The 23,189-nt window shown below is 37.6% G+C and overlaps 1 protein-coding gene and 1 long non-coding RNA gene across 2 annotated transcripts; both read left to right on the top strand.

Moving 5' to 3' along the window:
* Positions 1 to 517: 517 nt before the first annotated feature.
* On the top strand, positions 518 to 21,463 carry LOC134649118 (solute carrier family 2, facilitated glucose transporter member 3-like). The gene is made up of 11 exons (XM_063503834.1): positions 518 to 758; positions 10,499 to 10,645; positions 11,075 to 11,235; positions 11,752 to 11,876; positions 13,482 to 13,622; positions 14,488 to 14,625; positions 15,008 to 15,207; positions 15,938 to 16,150; positions 17,359 to 17,461; positions 18,930 to 19,098; positions 21,364 to 21,463. The coding sequence occupies exons 1-11, from the start codon at positions 681 to 683 to the stop codon at positions 21,461 to 21,463; spliced, it is 1,575 nt and encodes a 524-aa protein (XP_063359904.1). The 5' UTR covers positions 518 to 680.
* On the top strand, positions 2,962 to 10,067 carry LOC134648719 (uncharacterized). The gene is made up of 3 exons (XR_010096920.1): positions 2,962 to 3,023; positions 9,377 to 9,477; positions 9,899 to 10,067. It is a non-coding gene; the product is annotated as an uncharacterized LOC134648719 (long non-coding RNA).
* Positions 21,464 to 23,189: the final 1,726 nt, after the last annotated feature.

Here is a 23,189-nt window from a genome sequence, read left to right as displayed (position 1 = left end):
CAGCAGCACCATATCATCAGCATAACTAAGATTATTAACACAGGTACCGTTAATGTGGCATCCGGCATGCATGCTGCTGAGCTCAACGATCAGATCGTTCACGTACAAGTTAAATAATTTAGGTGACGTTAGTCCGCCTTGTCTTACACCATATATACCATGTCTGGCATACCTATTTGGTCAATAGAGGAGAACTTATTTAAAGCTGGTCAACCAAATCTTGTCAGTAGAAAAAGGCGGCAAATTTGAAAAATGTAGGCGCGAAGGGATATCGTCCCATAGAAAATTTGAATTTTGCGCCTTTTTTTTTACTGACAAGATTTGGTTGACCCGCTTTATTTTGGATACACCCTACATTTTATAAAAAAAATATGAAGGACTGATTTGTTTAAAGTTCGGCAATATTTTCCAGCATAGGACCCGGGAATATTGCCGGGAACCATCCGGGAACGGACATCACTATTCGTTACCATCGCGATTTTGACAGTTGACATTGATAACAAACCAGACGCAAACGCACTACAAAACTTGAGCTTTGAAATTTTTTGCAAGCGCGCACAGTACTTAAAAAGCTTTTTACTCCTATTTTCTAACTGGCGCGGCATGAGAGGCGCTGAAACTTTAATTCCAGCACGTTTCCTGACTCTGATAGGCCACCTGTGTGTGCTAGTTTCCTTGATATGGGAGAGCCAACAGAGCGTGCAGCACTGTTTACCGAGCCAGTATCACCCAAACTATTTCGAGACCTATCACAGTCGGTAAGTTCAATAATTATAGAAAAAAAAACTAAAAACTTTTAGACACATCATACACATCGTAGATTAGCATTAATTGCAGCAGTGACTGAAATTTCGCAGCGTACAGAGGTTATCGACCTCTATGCGGCTAATAGAACACATTATCTTTTCACGTAATACTTAGGCCACCATAACAAGTACATATAAAACTGAAATAGTGAGAACAAAGATTATCATTGTATTTGTTTATACATTAGTAGGCCTTGTTCTGTTTATAGAAGATTCTTTGAAGTTCGGCCGCTACTTGCGATTAAGTCAGTCATTTGTTTTGATTTCTCATGGAACAACATTGTCTGGAACCAGCAGAAAAAAAAAATGCAAGATTATTATTTAATTACTGATTCATATGGGTCTATAATATTAGTTATTGTGTCCCGGTATCTGAGCTACCAATATCACATAATTTTTTAGTTAACTTATTTTTTGTGTGTAATTATCGTTGTACAATTATTTAAACTACTATTCTCATGCCTATTGAGTTTAGGAGAAGTTTAACAAAATAACGACTATTCAAATTACATGTTTATAAAAATAAATAAATAATCCCATTGTGAATGTGTCAATAATTTTCAATATTCAAATAAGATTACAAGATATAGTATTCGATTACATAGCATGCCTTTTTTCTATTACAAAATAAATGCAGGGTCATATTGAAAGGTGTAAGAATATGGTTATTAAAATATAAATTCTGTCTAAAAACAACTGCTGTCTACAACTCTATTAATCTTCTGGTGCTTTATTTCATGCATGGTGTAAAATAATTTATTTTAAATACTGTCAAATACCCTATTGTAAACTAACATGCATAATGTTGCATACATCATACTCAGTAGTATTACTAGTCTGAACCAGATGCTATCAGAGTGTGCGTAATGTTATCTTTAGGGTTGCCATCGTCACATAAAAAATAAAAGGAAGCACATTGCATTGGATGCAATGATAATAAATATAGGATTGCAGAAATAGGGATTGTTGGATAAATTACATTTTTTTTATGATTATGGAAGATTTATGTAGGTAACAAATAAAATTTATTTTTTGATGCAACCTGTCATCTCTGACTGTACTTTTTTTTTAACGGGATACTAACTACTCATCAAGACGATTCCAACAAACTCAAACACAATTAGTTTGCGTTCTTTATAACAGAGTCCCTATGGCCATGACCACCTCCTGTGTCCATCATCAGATCAGATAGATATGTATGTAAAGTCAGCTCAATCAAATAACGATTTTTTAATTTAGCTTGCATGATTTGGCCCAAACAAACATATTACAAATACAAACAAACATTGCAAGTTAAATAAAAGCATGTAAAAAGGAGAGAACAAGCTACTTTTTATTTTATTTATAAAAACAGTAACTGAAATAAATATAGATGGTCAACCAAATCTTGTCAGTAAAAAAAGGCGCGAAATTCAAATTTTCTATGGGACTATATCCCTTCGCGCCTACATTTTTCAATTTTGCCGTCTTTTTCTACTGACAAGATTTGGTTGACCCAGTATAGTAACACAAAATGCACTTCACACTCTAAACAGTGGCATACTGTACTTAGGTTAATTAACTATTGTTACTAACAATTAAATATTTGTTGAAATATCATTATTACTAATTAATTAGTTTCACTGATAAGCAGTCTTTACTTGAGTAATCGTTTCTTATCCTGAACTAATAATTATTAACATTAGTAATGTGGTTGCTCTACAAAACAGTAAAGCATTGTGACATAATTGAATGAATTGAGTAACTTAAGGAATATTCTTTATTTTTCCTTTAGTTTATTATTCCTATTAGCTTCAGAATACGGAAAAGAAGTGACCCTTATTAGCGCGATCAGAGACAAACCGGCTATATCAGATTATAATTAATTGCCTGCTGAAGAGTTTACAAAACACGAGGTATTATGGCGGAGACACAGCGTAAAGACGGTAGTGCGGGCAGTCCACGACCATTAGGCGGTCAGCTGACGCCAACGGTAATATTGCTGCACGTAAATCCTCCACACGTGAAGTTGGATTTTTGTGCTTACTTCCTTTGCCCTTGAAAAAAAAAATGCTGGAGAAAAAATTATCGTGTAAACAAGTTTAAAACGTTAATTTAATAATTCATTCGTTCATTGTCTCTGGTATTTAAAAAGAAAGTTTTGGCGCGAAAACGTCGTATTTCAAGACTCGCGCCACCTAATTTATGGGTTCTACAGCATCTAGTGAATGGAGTGAAGTATGTTATTTGAATCGTATAAATTAACGTGTATTCGTATGTGTTCGTATATTTGTTTTAAATTAAACACCTACGTAAAGGTTCAAGGTAAGTCGACTACCTATACAATAATCAGTTTGGAGTTGTCAGCCATTAGGTTTAGGTACAAAACTCCAACTCGTTTTAAATGCATTATATTATCGCCAACTGTCCGCCCCGACAGTCGTGTTTCTGTTTGTTTTTTCGTTGAAAGTGAAATGATTCGTGAACATAATGAGAAAACGGTATGTTATAATATGTTACGTCTGTATTGTTTATATAGGTAGGTATTTATAGTGAATTTAAATGTAAAAAATCCGGTTTTTATTGCGTATTTATCTCATGTTTTGTGAATATAAATGTCTGTTTTTTTTAGTAACTAAAATTAGTTTTGCACCGCTTTAAGCTGTTTAAAATACAGTACGTACCGTTGTCGATTGTGGCGGTGAAAAGAAAATTGTGAAATCAACGATTATTAGGGTTCCGTACCCAAAGGTTAAAAACGGGACCCTATTACTAAGACTCCGCTGTCCGTCCGTCTGTCTGTCTGTCTGTCACCAGGCTGTAATTCATAAACCGTTATAGCTAGACAGTTGCAATTTTCACAGATGATGTGTATTTCTGTTGGATCTATAACAACAAAATAAAATAAATATTTAAGTGGTTTCTTTTCCGTCTTTTGCGTAATGGTACGGAATCCTTCGTGCGCGAGTCCGACTTGCACTTGGCCGGCTTTTAGTGAACCATATATATGATGGTGTGAATGAGTAGGTATTACGAGGATTGTGTTTAGTAATATGATGAGCACGGTTTTAGTCTGGTCTGGTAGGAAACTAAAATGATATTCACACACTATACACTTTCAGAGCATGAGAAATGAAATAGTACATTAGAGCCCGTACCATGAGCCACTGACAGTGTCAAAACTGACATAGGGTAATTGTGTCAGATACCGTCCAATTATAGGAGATGTCTACTTTGAAATGCTAAAAAAAAATATTTAAGTAGTCTTACTTAAATGTGCTATATTTGTTTGTATTGCTCATATTGTCTATTTTAGGTTAATATTACGTGACCTTAAATAATATTTACGGTTTATTTTATAAAAAATATATTTTGAAAAAGTAGGGTTATTTCAGTTTCCGTCCGCCTGTGAGCTACTTTTCGTCCACGTATGAGTCAGTTTTCGTCCACTGTATGAAAAAGTACTGTAGGGTGCATTATTGCATTGAAAATCAATTATACCTATCTTTATTTTTTGTTTTTATGTTATATAGATAATTCTTAGTTAGTTACTAGCTTCTGCCCGTGACTTCGACCGCGTAGAATGGTTATTTTCGTGATAAATATTTATATATATTTCCTTCCTCAGGACTCAGACCGACAAACAGTGTTACATTCGCATTTATAATATATAATATCAATATAATAAGGAATCATTTATTTTTAAGCTATGTACGTTACTAGTACCGACTTAGTTTTGTTTTGCATATGCGACAAAAAAATCGCAGCGATTTTAAAATTGTGATTTGTCACATTTTTCCGCGACTGCTCGCGACGCCATTGTCACAAAGTGAATTGCAGCATACGGAGTTGTATGGCCCCGCGCGCACTGCGATAATAAAATCGCACCCCGGACCTCAGTCGGCATTTCGCTCTCCAAGAGTCAACATATCGGAACCTGCTTCTCCAATGGAGTCACAAGATGAGACGCTAGATGTTGACCGTTTAATTATAGAAATAGAAGGAGATCACCTTTGTGGTATAAATACTCAGTCATACAGCGATTGCATATTGTTTCACGCCTGGCGACTGGTACGAAATCCATGTCGAGAATGAACAAATCGTCGACTTTTCATCGCAGTGCGCGCAGTGAATTTTCTGCGATAAATTACAGCGCGATTCTAAAATCGTCTCGCAAAAATTAAAATCGTGGTGCGCGCTTGGCCTTACAGACGCCCGGACCGTGACTTTGCGGTCCGGCGCACGTTCGATCGTGTGTAAGGTGATCCGCCGTATGTACGTCCATTAAAGCCGTGTAACAGACAACCGCACCCATGAGTGAGAGCGAGAAAGAGATGGCTTTTAAGGACGCAGTTTTATAAAGCCCCACATTCACACTCCTACCGTGTAGGCCGCCTCGTAGTCCGCCTCGTTGGGTAGGATTGTGTATGGGGGTTGTGGACTACGAGCCGTCCTACAAACGGCTAAACGGTAGGACGGCTCGTAGTCTACAACCCCCATACACAATCCTACCCAACGAGGCGGACTACGAGGCGGCCTACAAGGTAGGAGTGTGAATGCGGGGCTTAAGTGAGAGCGAAAAACAGATACTTATTAAACCAGCATCCACACGGCCTGTACGGTTACCATCAGTTTGTCACTGACATAAACGCCGTCGAGAACGTAATTTACTTTCTATACATCTCGCTCGCACTCGCATATTAGTGCAAACGGGATGTATAGAAAGTAAATTACGTTCTCGACGGCGTTTATGTCAGTGACAAACTGATGGTAACCGTACTGGTACAGCTATCAGTTCATGCTGTAGGATATAGAGCGAGATAGGGAGACAATTATATGTCTCATTCTTGCAGGACTATTTTGTAACATCGTGTAAATACTGCTTAATAATCATAGACATTTCAATTATTTTAAAGCCCGCTCCACACTCGTGCGCGAGATATTAAGGAGGGAAAATCGTAAGATTTGACATTTTTTATATTAAGATTCGAGTAATGCTTGATGCTTAAATAATTAATTGCCTATTTTAACTTATTTCCTCGCATATTTGGGGCAAACCACTATGCTCCGGTGGGAATAGCAATTCGTGGAATCGTCTCATTGTCGGACTCAGTTCAATTCTTTCATTTCGTCGAACAAAATCGAAACTCATCCACGAATTGCTATTTTCGCCCTCAGTAATCATGTAATAATAAATCTCGTCTACACCACTCATAGTACATGGACGGAAACTGAAACAATATTTAAAGCTATTTTTAGTTTTCGACCACGTATTTTAAACATGATTTTAATCAAGCAACACTGACAAAATCGTGGACGAAAACTAAAATGTATAATCTTATAAGCAAGAAACATCATTTTAAGAGAAAATATATAGTAGTTTATAAGTCTTTTGAAGTAAAACGATCATAACAAATACTCACCTAGCTGTTCCAGTTACCGTCCGTGTGGTCGGAAACTAAATATTTTTCAAAATTAGTATGTCAGTACTCGTCCACTAAATTTATCAAAGATTATTATGAAAAAACTATAAAAAACACTTACAATTGCGTTTACTATACTTTTAAGTTGCAGTATGTGCCAATAACGTAACTTAAACTAGTTAAATTAATTTAATAAACTTACCGTGAACATTTGCCGCCAACACTTTTTTTTTTCTTGCAAAATGACGTTTTCAAGCTCTGGATGCAATGCCGCCACTTACATAATTTTTTTTAAAGCCGCTATTTGTCAAATAACACTTTTATTTTGGTAAAAATATTGCTTAGACATTATGGATTGCAACAAATCCAAACATGTGTGAGAAGGCTTGTTTATATTCAAATTTTCCGCAATTCTTTGTAGCAACTCCGCCAAGTGGACGGAAACAGGCACTGGACGGCAAACAGACACAATTACCCTATACGCTATCGAGAACGTAATTTACTTTCTATACATCTCGTTCGCACTAATATACGAGTACGAGCGATATGTATAGAAAGTAAATTACGTTCTCGATGGCGTTTATGTCAGTGCCAAACTGATGGTAGCCGTATAGGATACAAGTGCGAAAAATAGGAAATTCGAAACAAGTGGCGATAAATTAAAACACGGCCGAATGGAGTGTTTTAAATCGACACGAATTGCAAATTACCTATTCGCACATGTATCTTATAACGTTTTACAGTACATATGGCCCTTTAAATTTTCGGCATACTTGCGTAATGTGCTAATTATCGCACTATAGTTCGTTTTTTTTAGCATTAGCCCCATATGTAAGTACCTACTGTAAACATTTTTGCTTCACTAAGTTAAACTAAACTTATCATATTCATATTCATTTTATCATTGCTTGTGTGTACAAAAAGATCTTGCATCGTTTTTGCTTGCATGTGGCGTTCCACGGGAAAAGGTACCTTATGGCGGTTGCTACTTACGCTCTTATTAACGACGCGCCAATACTAATGCGGTGCTACACGACGTAAGCGCCAACCGCCATAAGTTTTTGTACAGGATTTTGCTTTGTTCGTCATGCCCACATAAGTGCTTTGGTGTTATACTGTTAGCTTATGTGTAAATTTTAATAAAAAAAAAAATAAGGTACCTTTACCGGTGATCTTTACCTTTCACATAATATTACATATTATGTAATAATAATATATTATGTAGGTATATCATTAATATAATCATCATAGCTTGGTTTTATTCTATTTTTATATTTTAGGTACTACGATAACACACAGTTTAAAGGTTACGTAAGTACTAAACACACGGAAAGAGAGACCAATACTTATATTATAAGAATTGTTATAAATCTTGTCCGTTCTTAAATACAAAGAGTTCTTACTCTTTGTCCGTATGCTAAATTCATTTTATGAGCGATAATACTACTAATAGGTTTATAACTTTATTTATTGAAAATCTTGCTTTATTAACCATTTAACCAGCATAGAATTTTCCATCGAGCGTGCTCATGCGACTGGCGGTACGAGGTTACACGAAGTTAGTCTTATTTTAGTATATATTAACCTTTTAACCGCGGCGGTGGCGGTTAAAAGGTTAATATATACTATTTTTCATAACAATAAATGAACCAATTATATAACCTCTCAATGACCATGCATGTTTATAATTATAACTATGTTTACTTTGACAATATTTTTCTTCCGTTCTTCACTACATAGTATAAAACAAAGTCGCTACCCGCTGTCTGTCTGTCCCTATGTACGTATGCTTAGATCTTTAAAACTACGCAACGGATTTAGATGCGGTTTTTTAGGGTTCCGTAGCCAAATGGCAAAAAACGGAACCCTTATAGATTCGTCATGTCTGTCTGTCTGTCCGTCTGTCCGTCTGTCCGTCCGTATGTCACAGCCACTTTTCTCCGAAACTATAAGAACTATACTGTTGAAACTTGGTAAGTAGATGTATTCTGTGAACCGCATTAAGATTTTCACACAAAAATAGAAAAAAAACAATAAATTTTTGGGGTTCCCCATACTTCGAACTGAAACTCAAAAATTTTTTTTTCATCAAACCCATACGTGTGGGGTATCTATGGATAGGTCTTCAAAAATGATATTGAGGTTTCTAATATCATTTTTTTCTAAACTGAATAGTTTGCGCGAGAGACACTTCCAAAGTGGTAAAATGTGTGTCCCCCCCCCTGTAACTTCTAAAATAAGAGAATGATAAAACTAAAAAAAATATATGATGTACATTACCATGCAAACTTCCACCGAAAATTGGTTTGAACGAGATCTAGTAAGTAGTTTTTTTTTTATACGTCATAAATCGCCTAAATACGGAACCCTTCATGGGCGAGTCCGACTCGCACTTGGCCGCTTTTTTTTATAGATAAAGTGATTCAAGAGCAAGGTTTATGTATAATTTGTTAACCCGTACGAAGCCGGGGCGGGTCGCTAGTTTTAAATAGGTATATTAATTACTCATGTATGTTGATCATTATCAGAAATGTGTACCAAAAACGGAGACAATAAAAATAATCGTCCCAGTGAGACTTAACCCGCATCATCTTGGAGCGTTCCATGGAGCTGTCCAATTTGCATTACATACAAAATCCAATCTGTAATTAATGACAATCAATGACGACACAAATACATATAAAGTGTCATTAAATTGTGTGGAACTTGCTAACTATGTAAACAAAAGTCACCAGTAAATTTACATTTAGAGACAATTTTAATATGGCGGTTTGTTTACATAGTTAGCAAGTTCCACACAATGACACTGTAGAAAATGACACAAGTCAAAGACGGTACAAATCTTGCACACATTGATCTCGTTTTGTGTACGGACATTACGGACATAGAAAAATATAGTGAGAATAGAGTACTCACTCCATACATCAGTTGTGGTACCAATAATATTATTATTTTCATAGTCGATATCTAGCATCGATAGCACTCTATGTTTTCTTTTCTCTATGGTACGGATGAATTACAACACGCACCGCGCTAGTTGTGTACAACTGTGCATACCCAGTTGGGCATGTGCTTCGGCAGTGGGGACATATTACGAATGCGGACTCCCTTCCCGGTGTAGCTCGAACCCCATGGAAACCTATAGCCAGGAAATTTTGCATGTTCCAGGTTGGTCGCCGCTTACGCCGTGTCCATAGTGCTCGTTCTAATTGAACTGACCACCTTCATACTCGGCCTAACTATGTTCTCACCCACTGTCTCTATGATCTGTATCCTTTATCAATCACATTCGTTGTGCCTTCTACGTCAATCTATGCATTATGGCAGCTTTGAACTTTTGTACCTTGTTTGTTACCTACACCATTATATGTAGTACAGTATAGATATATCTTCAGGTACCTATGCGTCTTGAGTGACGTAAAGTAAGTATATTATTGTTTGGATTGACGTATGGGGTTTAACGCTAATTACCTAATGTTTTACTGAATTCTGCATGTGTGTCGTCATTATCCGAATGGTTTAACTTCATTCTAATAGTTATCTGACTTGAATTCATTGTGCTTATGTATCATCCTAATCTATTATTTACTACCAATCATCTTGTTTTTGGACTAAATTGACACATCGGTCAAATTGGGGCAATTCAACGGTCATTTTAGTGTCTGGTACATTTCCTGAATGACATACCAGCTATCGGTTGCCACGGATCCGCATGTGCAGCGCTCACATACGGTGTGGTTGGCAGTTGGCATTGCGGCTGGGTGTGGCCCATACTAGTCTTCGGTGCTGCGTTGCCTGCTGCAGCTGATATTATTGCCGCTGCCTCCGCCATATGCTCTCTTAGACGATAGATTTTATTATGCTTGTAAGTATAGGTGAACCAGGATCTATTGAGGGTGCGCCATGTTGCGGAATTTCACTGGAACTAATTTTTTCATACTACACTGAATTGTCACCCTATACATGAGAATAACAGCGCCCTCTTGACAATTATCATATATTACTGGTCAGGCTATAATAAGTAATATGAGCGCACAGATTAATCCACCATTGGTATTTACGAGAGTAGCGTTGGCCTTGCCACAAAGAAAAAAAAAAGATGTCTAGTAGTGTGTTTGTAGAAACCCGCCGTTTGGTTAAAAACGCTTTTAGTACCGATATCCGCTTACTCTTAGTAAATTCAACGGCAGCGGTCGTTTAAACCCGCTCCGGTGATCTAAACCGATTATGAATTTATATATGTATTATGACGTCGTGGGACTCACCTTTAAATAACCAATATGTTCACAGCCCACAAACGAGCATCAACAGCTGACCAACAGCACCGAGTACAAGGGCGGATGGTCCTTCTACTTAGTACTAGCTGGTGTCGCTACTACATTAGGCTGTTCTTTACCCGTTGGCTACAATATTAGTGTCATCAATACGCCTGCTGCGGTAAGTCGAATGTTAGACGCAGGCAAACAGAGGGTAGATTGAGGTAGTTCTGTTGACTACTAGTAACTGGACTTCTTTCTACCTGTCTTTGATCTGTTGCGATATCTACTTTTCCAGTGATTATTAGTTATTCAACAGTATCATCTTTCCTGTCAATGTGAACGTAAAACTCTTTATTCTTCAGAATCAGACGGTTGATAACCAAGGTCGCGTTTTTTAACAGGTTTGTAATCGGTAATCGCTGTCTGCCTCTTTTAATAGCGAAAATATTTGTGACAAAGATAGGTTATACAAGCTTTTAATAAACCGCAAACCCGATGCTTATGTTAATTATCTCTAACTCTAACAGTACTTACACACGTCTCAAACGTGTCCTTGTCGTCGCCATCTGCAGTTCGTGGACAATAATAAACTGTTTTGTCTTTACAGATTATCCAGAACTTCGTAAACGGGAGCGTGATCGACCATTACGATGTGGTTGTTACTAAGAGCTGGATGAATGTGCTATGGTCTTCGGTGGTAGCCATATTTATCGTCGGTGGCTGTGCGGGTTCCATATTAGGAGCTTCGCTGGCTGACAAGCTTGGCAGGTTGGTGGTATTTTTATGATAAGACTCCAGACACAAGTCTAATCAAGTAGTATTCAAAAGGGAGCGTGATAGACCATTACGATGTAGTCGTTACTAATAGCTGGATAAATGTGCTGTGGTCTTCGGTGGTCGCCATATTTATTATCGGTGGCGCGGATTTTTTTATAATATGGCCGTTTAATAATAAATTCTGATAGGAAGTAATGCGACCAAATATCGCAGATTACTATTAGTAGCAGCATTTTTACAAGAGTTGACACAAAAGTTGTCATCAATGAAAGTTGGTTCCGTCATCAGTTTATCTCGCGTCAATCGATTTATCGTATAATAGCTTCATCTGTGTAACTTATTTTTTTACTTGCTTATTTGTAGTGTTCATCTCCTAGTTTAATTTTATGAAGCGCATGAAAGTTTTCATCTGCCTATTTTCGTTTGATTAAAAAAACTACCCCCTTCATATAACAATGACAGATGAGATGACACTAAAAAAAGAATAATAACAGCATATCTTTTCAGGAGAAAAGCGACACTTCTGACGACTGTGATTTCGGTGGTTGGCGCCGTCTTGTTTCTAGTATGTCAGGCCGCGAACTCTGTGGAGCTGCTCATATTGGGCAGACTCATCGTCGGTCTGTCAGCCGGTGAGTTATATAAATACATTTCTGACCACTGTGACTTCGGTGGCAGGTGCCTTTTTTCTAGTGTGCCAGGCAACGAACTCAGTGGAGCTGCTCTTGTTAGGCCAGGCTTGGTGATGACACAGATACAGAATGGTGTAGCCAATAGTTTTAGTTTTGAATTTGGAACCTTGTCTTATTTAATAAAAGCAAAAAAAAATTTTTTTTAGAAAAATGGTGTTTATTAATAAATATCAAATGTCATTTAGGTAAAAAGGATTAGACCACCTCCAGTTACTGGCTTCCTTAGCATTCGCGGTTGATATCATTCTGTTTTCAATATCTTATAATCATACATCGGGGTTTTCGGTGCGGGAATGTTTTACACTAGCCATATAACAGGTAATAAATAAATATATACATACAAACATGAACGCTGAAGACAATACACTCTTTTTGTTTGGGCAGTCGTGTAAAAACTGTTAAAAACGATACTAATTTAACACTTCTAAGCATATTTGGACCTTACTACCTACGTTTAATTCATAGTTTGGTATTTATTTTACAATAAACAAAGTTATAAATACACGAAATCATTCCCGCACCGAAAACCCCGATGTATGCTTATAATACGGTAACCTGATATCTCTAAATTTCTAAAACTGTGTATTATATTGTTAGTATATTCAATAGTACATTATTGTCGAGGTTCGGAAGTAGCTACTTGCAGGCTGAGGATTCGTTTTAAACGGACGACCTTGGGAGTCCGTTTAATTGAATCCGAAGCCAGCAAGTAGCCTTCCAGCCGAGTCATATATAGTGCTTTTCTCAAAAATGGTGCAAGAAATAGAAATATTTTACAGAAGCAACGTTCAAATTTTCACAGAAAAAAGTACAACCATTAAAAAGATTTGCTTGCCGCCTTTAAAAAAAAGTGTATTTTTCTGCTGAAAATACGCCAACCTATTTGAGACACCTAAATAGTCGCGGTACCAACATTAAGCTTGTAACAGACTATCGCACCGCACCGCGACCTTGGAGCGTCGCACTCAAAGTGAGAGCGGGAAAGAGATATCTGTTTCTCGCTCTCACTTATGGATGCGACGCTCCAAGGTCGCGGTGCGGTGCGATAGTCTGTTATAGGCTTTATAATAATAAGTGCTGATCATCTGTTTGGCTGTTTAAGGGACCTATGCCTTCATTTGATATGGCCATTTAAAATTTTAAAAAGTTTGGAACTCGTTAAATAATGGAATTTGTATGCGACATTGCAGTCCCGAAATCGAGACTGCAATGTTTTTAACTTTTTAATTATTTGAATGACCATAAACTACGCACTTCGCGACCTATTTTTTAACCGGCAACGTCGACTTTGCCTTCCATTTTTGAGAAAAATAATTTCAGGTCTAACCACGAGCATTGTTCATTTGATATGGCCATTTAAAATTTTAAAAAGTTTGGAACTCGTTAAATAATGGAATTTGTATGCGACATTGCAGTCCCGAAATTGAGACTGCAATGTTTTTAACTTTTTAATTATTTGAATGACCATAAACTACGCACTTCGCGACCTATTTTTTAACCGGCAACGTCGACTTTGCCTTCCATTTTTGAGAAAAATAATTTCAGGTCTAACCACGAGCATTGTGCCAATGTACTTAGCGGAGTTGTCCCCAATGGCCCTGGCGGGGGCGATGGGGGTCGTGTGCCCCATGGGGGTCAACGTCGGGGTGCTAGTGGGGCAGATTATGGGCCTTGACATTATTTTGGGTAAGTCCTTACTGCTATAGTAATAGGGTTTGAATTCAAAGGTTTTCAGTTTTAGTGTGTAGTATTTACTGCCAAAGTAATTTAGAATTGATTTCCGTGGCATCGTCTTAGATCATCTGAAAATTTAACCTAAATTACTTTTACTGGTCGTTATGTCTAGCGCGAACGCGAATATTTGAGTGACTTTGTGGGCAACATAACTTGAATTTGAATAGGTACATATTTATAAAAAATAAGTAAGCAAGTAAGTAAATAGTATATTCTTTAATGCACCAATAATAATACATATTACATGTAAAACTACAAAGAAATTATAAAGGAAAATATAACTAGGTAACAACTTATAGCTAATTTAAGTGAATAATTTTCATGGACTGACAAACCTGTCCAGTGAAATCACCCAGTTAATTTATGTACCTACGTCAGTGACATGAATTACCCAGTTACAGTAAATTGAACTAAAAAAAAAACCGGCCAAGTGCGAGTCGGACTCGCGCACGGAGGGTTCCGCACCATCAACAAAAAATATGGCAAAACAAGCAAAAATACGGTCACCCATCCAAGTACCGACCCCGCCCGACGTTGCTTAACTTCGGTCAAAAATCACGTTTGTTGTATGGGAGCCCCACTTAAATCTTTATTTTATTCTGTTTTTAGTATTTGTTGTTATAGCGGCAACAGAAATACATCATCTGTGAAAATTTCAACTGTCTAGCTATCACGGTTCGTGAGATAAAGCCTGGCTGGTGACAGACGGACGGACGGACGGACGGACAGCGGAGTCTTAGTAATAGGGTCCCGTTTTTACCCTTTGGGTACGGAACCCTAAAAAGAGCCACATTAGTTAATATAAATTTTCTTTCAGGGGGAGTCGACGATTGGCCCTACCTCCTTGCCGCCTATGCTGTGCTAGTCATTATTTGTATACCGGTTATTTTTATACTGCCAGAAAGTCCAAAATATCTTTACGTAGTTAAGAGGGAAGAGGAAACTGCTTTAAAAGGTAAGTTAATGATATTTAAAGATGGCTGAAGGGTTTTCACAAATACCTTTGATTGGCATCAAGTTCTTCACAGTCTTGCACCTATATTGTCTTGTGCTTATGTTTAGATTTAAGCAAAGCTTTTGACAGCAAGCTTCTCGGGAAACTCGAATGTTACGGAATTAAATGAAAATTGGAACGAATATAACTAATTATGAATTAAATTATGCAAAGATCGAAAGAAAGAATAGCTTCGTTAAGTAAAACATTGTAAAAAAATAAATGAATTTAAGACTGGTGTACCTCAAGGAAGTAACTTAGGTCCTCTATTATTCTTGGTATTTATAAACAAGAAAGTTATTTATAGACGCACAGAGCATACGATTTAACCAGTCCATTCCAGAGCTAAGCCGCCTCCGCGCCGTATCTCCGAGCATCCTCACGGAAGACCTGGAGCTCCTCAGGGAAGAGGCGCGGGCAGCAGAGGAAGCCAGCAGCCAGCAGTGGAGCATGCTGCGCGTGCTGCGGGAGCCACGGCTGCAGCTTGTGCTGCTGCTGACCTGCTCGATGCAAGCTGGGCAGCAGACTAGCGGGATTAATGCTGTAAGGGCCACTTGCACCATCGCACTAATCCGGGGTTAAGCGGTTAAACCGTTTACCTGGTGTCACATTGTACTGGTAACCATGGTAACTCCAGGTTTAACCGGTCAACCCCGGGTAAGTGGAATGGTGCAAGTGGCCTTAAGTGGGTTAATCAACTTTTTCTTGTCACACGTTGCTATGGTTACGGTCACCATAGTCTTTCTTAAAATTGCAGGTTTTTCTTATTTAAATGAACCAAACTTGGTATAAGACCTATCCATAATGGGACATCTACTGAGCATGTTAGTAGAACATGGTACAGCAGTTCTTCTAACAATCTATGCTACTATTGTCTCCTCGCTGATGGGACAGAATAACAACAAGAAATACGAGTAGTTGATTGATCCAAGTAGACCCTTAAGGACTATGTTCTACAGGGTGGATTTTCGTTTTGGGTCAGTGAGGGAAGTTACCAGATCCCGTGCTGCTAAGCGAAAGTGTTCTTCGAATACTGTGAGATGCGTGGAAAATCTCGGTTTATAAGCGTACTAGCGACCCGCCCCGGCTTCGCACGGGTTAAGAAATTATACATAAACCGTCCTCTTGAATCACTCTATCTATTAAAAAAATCCGATCCGTTGCGTAGTTTTAAAGATCTAAGCATACATAGGGACACAGACAGCGGGAAGCGACTTTGTTTTATACTATGTAGTGATGAAAAATACATTCTCATTGTAACCATTGTTCTCAGGTATTCTACTATTCCGACATAATCTTCCGCGGCGCCGGCCTATCCGCTAAAGGCTCCCAATACGCCACTATAGGCTGCGGGGCCATCAACGTCTGCACAGCACTAGTGATGATCAAGTTGCTGCCAAAGTGTGGACGAAGGCCGTTGCTGCTAGGCTCTATATTAGCGGCAGCTATATGTTTGGCCGCACTCGCTGTATCTATACGATTTTTGGTAAGTATAGACCATAACCATTAATGTGTACTTATGATCAAATTGCTGCCTAAGTGTGGATGCTGACCGCTACGGTTAGGCTCCATATTAGTGGCAGCTATTTGCTTAGCTGCACTCGCTGTATGTATACGATTTTTGGTAAGTAATTGTCACCCTGGTCGATGAGTTTGACGCTAAAGACGTTATTTACGGTTTTTAGTTTTTACACAATGCTAAACGATACTATTGTACTACGTGAGAGCTCACAATACGCCATAATCAGCTTTGGGGCTATGAACGTCTGTACAGCACTACTTATGATCTAGTTGCTGCCAAAGTGTGTCCATAATATTTTTGAGTATAAAGGATGACTCACGTTAGACCGGGCCGTGTCCGTGCCGGAACTTCCGGAGCTTCGTTTTCTATGGAAAGCATCACGTGATCACCGGTCATCTGTAATAGAAAAGTAAGCGCCGGAAGCTCCGGCCTGGACACGGCCCGGTCTAATGTGACTCATCCTTAAAGTAGCATAGACTAAAAAGATACAAAATGTATTCTGAAAGATTATAAGTTTATTTACATGGCCAACTTGTATTTGTATTTATTTATTGTATACATGTACAGTACAGTGATGCATAAAAATACATGGTGTTAATTATATATCTTAGGAATAGTACATGCTACCCTGTGAGGGCATTACCATTGTCATAAGTCATTACTTATTTCTATACTTATGTTATATTTTGTAACATCTTATATGTAGTACTAAAGTTTAGTGAATAATGGTAACTTGAGACAGAACAGCGCCCATCCTTAAACCACTGGCATCTGTCGTTACATTAACTGTGGACCATATATTGCTACTCACTTTTTAAAACCTTGTTCAGTATAACCATCTCAATCTTAGAGGATATAACCAAACGGAGTAGGCATTAACAGGCTTTCTCCTCTGTCGAAAATAGGCGGCCAATGGTCATACACAATGTATGGACTGACGTTTATCTGACACGGCTATTTTTACGTTACGTATACATTTGACGTGGCCCTCCCCCGCAAAAATCGGCAGAATGTTTTGTAGAGAAAATTACAGACAAGGCGCCTCCGTTTGGTTATATCCTCCAAGATCTCAATACATTTTTTTGACATCCAGTATCTGGGCTAAAAATCACCAAGTATTTAAACGTTATTTTAAATTAGTCAATGTATAACGGTATTAACGTTTGCTTCAGGACGCGGTCGCAGGAATGCCGTACGTGTGTATGGCTGCCGTGTTCGCGTACGTACTCGCTTACGGCTTCGGACTTGGACCCATCCCGTATTTCATAGCTTCAGGTGTGTATGACGATAATATTACAAGCTTTTATTTAACTTGCAATGTATAGTCCGTAGATTTGAAGCTGGCTTCGAATGGCTAATCCTTTGTCTATTGTGTTAAGTAAAACCGCACGTGCCGCTACCTGCGAAAAAAGGGTCGTGTAATTCTAATTGGCACCTGAACGCGGGCTAGTCCAACGCCCAACAAACCAGTGTAGGTGCGCTCTCCGATAACGCGTCTTTGTTACGCATCTCGATGACACATTTTAGACTGTTTCTGTAGCATTCGACTCGCCGGCACTCAGTAACCGTAGTTCTTGGGTGGTTCCTGCCACACAAGAAATGGCAAATTATTTTACCATTTGTTCATTTTGAATCTTATTGCAATTTCCATAGGAGTTAATTAAAATAACCATGTTAAAGTGACTGAACATTTTTTATGCAGGGAGTGGCACGTGCCGATTTACTTAGCAACATTAAGGTATATAACAAGAGACGACATCTCGAACAATATGTTTCCGCACCTCAGAGAAGTGCATGCATGCATGCGAAGCCGAAAATTGTTAATAAAGACGCCACGAGTATTTTTTGACTCAGTTAAACAACGTTGCATACAATACTTTTTCTACGACCAAACATTTACTTTGAAAACTAAATAATAGTAAATCAACAGTTATTCTATTGCTTACCGGTGAAATGTTATTCCATCCCTTTTATTATATTTTCTTGTGCTATTGTTGCAACTTTTTAACACGCACGAAGGCATTTTTTTTTTCTGTACAGTGTGGCATCTCGTCAGTGGTCGGTGACGTACTAAAAGCAAAAAAGTGCATGCACTTCTCTGAGGTGCGGAAACATTTTGTTAGATGTCGTCTCTTGTATATGCCTCAATGCTTAGCAATAGACAAAGGAGACGCCGTTCGGGCCAGCTTCAAATCTACGAACTATACCTATGTATGTTTGTACTGGTCAAATCTTGCAACCCTAAAATAGTTATTTGTACAACAAGAGATCAAAGTTTGATATTTCTTCGAGTGCTTATTTTGAGTCCCGTGCAAGCGAAAGATTCTATAATAGATTCACGAGCGTAGCGAGTGAATCTAATTTAGAATCTTGAGCGTAGTAAGAGACTCAAAAGCGCACGAGATGTAAATAACTTTGATCTCGTGTAGTACACAACATTTTTCACCTCAGCAGTGAGAACATATTAGAGAACCCGAAAAATGTATTCCTTCTTCATCACGTACCTCTATTCACTCATGTTTTTTTAAGATATACCAACAATTAAATTTTCACCTCAGCAGCTCGAACAAGGGTACTTTGCTACTTAAAAACAGTGAGCAAAATCGCATTTTGCTCACTGACTGAGCAAAATCGCATTTTGCTCATTTTGTCTCACTCAGTGAGCAAAACGCGATTTTGCTCACTGTTTTTAAGTAGCAAAGTACCCTTGTTCGAGCTGCTGAGGTGAAAACTTATATTTCAGAGATGTTGGAAGTGGCGCCGCGCAGCGCCGGCATGGCGTGGGGCTCGCTGGCCAACTGGGCCGGCAACTTCCTGGTCGGGATGACGTTCCCCGTCGTAAGGGACGCCATTGGGGCTTATTCCTTCATCATATTCTCCGCCCTCACTTTCGGCCTCTTCGTGTTTCAGAGGTACGTTGTAATTGGGTACTTTCCTCTACTTAAAATTAATTATTTCACACCACGAAACGAAATAAAGCACCAGGTAATTTATAGAAAAACATTGTAATTGGGTACTTTCCTCTACTTAAAATAAATTATTTCACACCACGAAACGAAATAAAGCACCAGGTAATTTATAGAAAAACATTGTAATTGGGTACTTTCCTCTACTTAAAATAAATTATTTCACACCACGAAACGAAATAAAGCACCAGGTAATTTATAGAAAAACATTGTAATTGGGTACTTTCCTCTACTTAAAATAAATTATTTCACACCACGAAACGAAATAAAGCACCAGGTAATTTATAGAAAAACATTGTAATTGGGTACTTTCCTCTACTTAAAATAAATTATTTCACACCACGAAACGAAATAAAGCACCAGGTAATTTATAGAAAAACATTGTAATTGGGTACTTTCCTCTACTTAAAATAAATTATTTCACACCACGAAACGAAATAAAGCACCAGGTAATTTATAGAAAAACATTGTAATTGGGTACTTTCCTCTACTTAAAATAAATTATTTCACACCACGAAACGAAATAAAGCACCAGGTAATTTATAGAAAAACATTGTAATTGGGTACTTTCCTCTACTTAAAATTAATTATTTCACACCACGAAACGAAATAAAGCACCAGGTAATTTATAGAAAAACATTGTAATTGGGTACTTTCCTCTACTTAAAATTAATTATTTCACACCATGCACGAAATAAAGCACCAGGTAACGTATAGAAAAACATAGATAGCAGTTATTTTTAAACACATTTTCTATTTAATAAATCGGATGGAAGTATAAAAAGTAGGTGAGTTGACTGTGACGTCACTACACACGTTTTCATATAAATTCCATATTAGCAAAATGTTTTGACAATTCTAAAAAAGAAGCTGATTTAACTAGAAGGAAAGTAACCAATTCTTTTGTTATTAGCACCTCCTTCGAATTCTATCGCCACGATATCGATTCAAGAAAAAATCAAAATTAAATAAGGGGGGTATCACTGCAATGCTCTGCCGCTAGAGTGCAGCACTAGCGTCTATCGAAAACCATAGAGTAACTTACACATACTGTGCCTTAAACTGTTTTTGACAATTTTTACATATAATAAAATACGACATTGATGCATAAAGGCGGTTTGTTTACAAAGGGCCTACCGGGAAAATCGAAATTTAGTCATCTGCCTCTTTATGCAAGATTGATAGAGAGGTTAGATAACGAAATTTCGATTCTCTTGTTTCGCGGTAGACCCTCAGATAGTGATGGATTGCGGTAGTGGCGCCCCCTACGCAGAGTTTCGCGTTATAACCCCTATTGTAAGTAACTGGGGTGATAATTAACTGATCTGCTACCACTGCGATACTGCTATACAATGCGACGTTGTTTAGCTTACGGCGTCAATAGGGGATATTACGCGAAAGTCTGCGTAGGGGGCGCCACTCCCACAATAAGTCACAATCTAAGGGTCTACCGCAAACGAGAGAGTCGAAATTTTGTTACCTAACCTAAGCTTACTCTTGCATATTCGAGCGATAAAGAGGCGGATATCTGAGTTTCGATTTCGCGTTTCCCGGTAGGCCCTTTGTAAACAAACCGCTTTGATGTATCAATGTCATATTTTATTGTCTGTGAAGACTTGACAAAAACAGTTTAAGGTACAGTATGTATACGTTACTTTATGGTATACTTAAGTCGCTAGTGCTGCACTCTGGCGGTAATAGGAGCCCAAGTATTAAATCTGTGTATTGTGATGGAAAAGATAAAAATAGTTATTTGTACAACAAGAGATCAAAGTTTGATATTTCTTCGAGTGCTTATTTTGAGTCCCGTGCAAGCGAAAGATTCTATACTAGAGCGTAGTAAGGGATCTTGAGCGTAGTAAGGGACTCAAAAGCGCACGAGATGTAAATAACTTTGATCTCGTGTAGTACACAAAACTTTTCACCTCAGCAGTGAGAACATATTAGAGAACCCGAAAAATGTATTCTTTCTTCATCACTTACCTCTATTCACTCATGTTTTCTTAAGATATACCAACAATTAAATTTTCACCTCAGCAGCTCGGACAAGGGTACTTTGATACTTAAAAACAGTGAGCAAAATCGCGTTTTGCTCATTTTGTCTCACTCAGTGAGCAAAATGTGATTTTGCTCACTGTTTTTAAGTAGCAAAGTACCCTTGTTCGAGCTGCTGAGGTGAAAAACCTAGTTATTAACCTTATTTTCTTACAGATTCTACTTCCCTGAAACGCGCGGTAAGACCCCGCTTAAAATCTCTCAGATCTGTAGCCGCGGGTTCCACTCGCACCCTCTCTCCCGCCCAAGCGTCTGACGTCGAGTACAACTACCAAAGAGTTTAGATATGCACCGGATATTCGGTTACTATCCGGTATGCGGCCTATCCGGCCCTTATGTTAATATCCGGCCGGAAACCAGATAGTAACGTCGCTTGATTTCGGAGTAAACAAATTGGATTTAAGAAACAGTCACGACCATAATCGTACTCGTTTATTATTTTAAAACAATTTAAACATTCTACTCACTTGCACGCGCACTCATTTCGAGCCTAGATATGAGTCCGGCCAAATAACCATCCGTGGCATCTCTAAAAGAGTTATTATCTGTGGAAAAAGAGTAAATTCTAAGAAAATTGATGCCCGCCATGTTTTGAGGCATCTGAAATTTTTCTTATAGTTCGTTTTTTTCTTATAGCCATTATTTCTCTTCCACATTTAATCAGTCTTTTTTCTAAAGCTCAAAACTGTGCGTGAATTTTGTACTTTGTGTAAGTCGTGTACACAGGATGTACCATCGCCCACACTGTTAACTGACAATTTGTAAACCTTATTACAAAAGGCATAAGGTCCACCGATGGACAGTTAAGAGTGTTGGTATTTGTACTTCATAGTTTATTTATTTTGATTTCGTTTGATTTATGGTATGTAGTATTTTTATTTTACGCCATAGACGAAACTTAGAGAAGAAATATTATAGTCTCAAAGGTTGCAAAAGTAGATGGCGCTCTACAACTCCGAGATCAAGCGCTATCATTGACATTATTTTTACACGACTTTCGCCCTTATAGTAAGTTCCAATAGACGTATGTTATACGGTATATACTTATTTCAAATTTGTATACATCACACATTCTGACTTTGTAATCTCTAATGACTTTAATAATGTACTTAATGTTAATGTTTTTGTGGTTGTTATTTGGTTAGGTATTTTTATTTTTGTCAATACCCATAAATGGGATAGATGTATTTAGGATTAGTCTATTTTATTTTTAAAGTAAATAAATCTTTAGAACAGTATTCGTGGCCAGGAACTTTAATAATTGTTCAACTTAGATACATTTCATTTTATTTAACGCAATATATTTCTACAAGTGACAACCAAAATATATAATTGCATAGAAAATAATTAAACAAAAATCAACCTTGTTTTGTTACTAGCACGGTTCACTATAGTTCATTATTGTGGTAGAAATTACCGAGTTTTAGTTGCCATCTTACGATTTTATCACAATAAACTGCTAATATATTCTCGAATATTTTTTTAAGTACCAATTAATTATCATAAAATCACACTCCAAGTCTAGTCTTTTTATGGTCTTCAGAAAATATTTCCATAAAGAACAGTAGGTAGGTATCTCATTTTTTTTTATAATATAAGGTTGATGTATATTTAAGTTTTAATCACATTTTTGGTTTCGGAGTTCAGTATAGATATTTTCATTTCGTAGTGTGGTTTTGTTTGGATTTTTGGAAGTTACTTACTTATTTCTTATTCGCGTTAGATACTAAGTAAAATAATGTATATGGATACAGTAACGCTACTTTTGCCTTTTTTCATATTTTCGTGTTCATTTTGTTTCTAAAGCTCAAGGTTATCTTAATTTTTATTAGATAAGTACCATGAAACGTATAAAATCGTATTGCTCATTTCATCTAGTCTAGCTCTTGGACTGTATAAAATGTTTCAAGTGTAAGAAAAAATGTCAATGTTAAAAGTGCCCATATATGGCGCCAGCATAGATTTTGCCCGTCTCTAGTTTT

This window comes from Cydia amplana, chromosome 6 (genome assembly GCF_948474715.1).
Source record: "Cydia amplana chromosome 6, ilCydAmpl1.1, whole genome shotgun sequence".
In the NCBI taxonomy this organism is placed as follows: Eukaryota; Metazoa; Arthropoda; class Insecta; order Lepidoptera; family Tortricidae; genus Cydia; species Cydia amplana.
The sequence above is the reverse complement of the archived record's forward strand: the minus strand, read 5'-3'. Positions and strand labels throughout refer to the sequence as shown.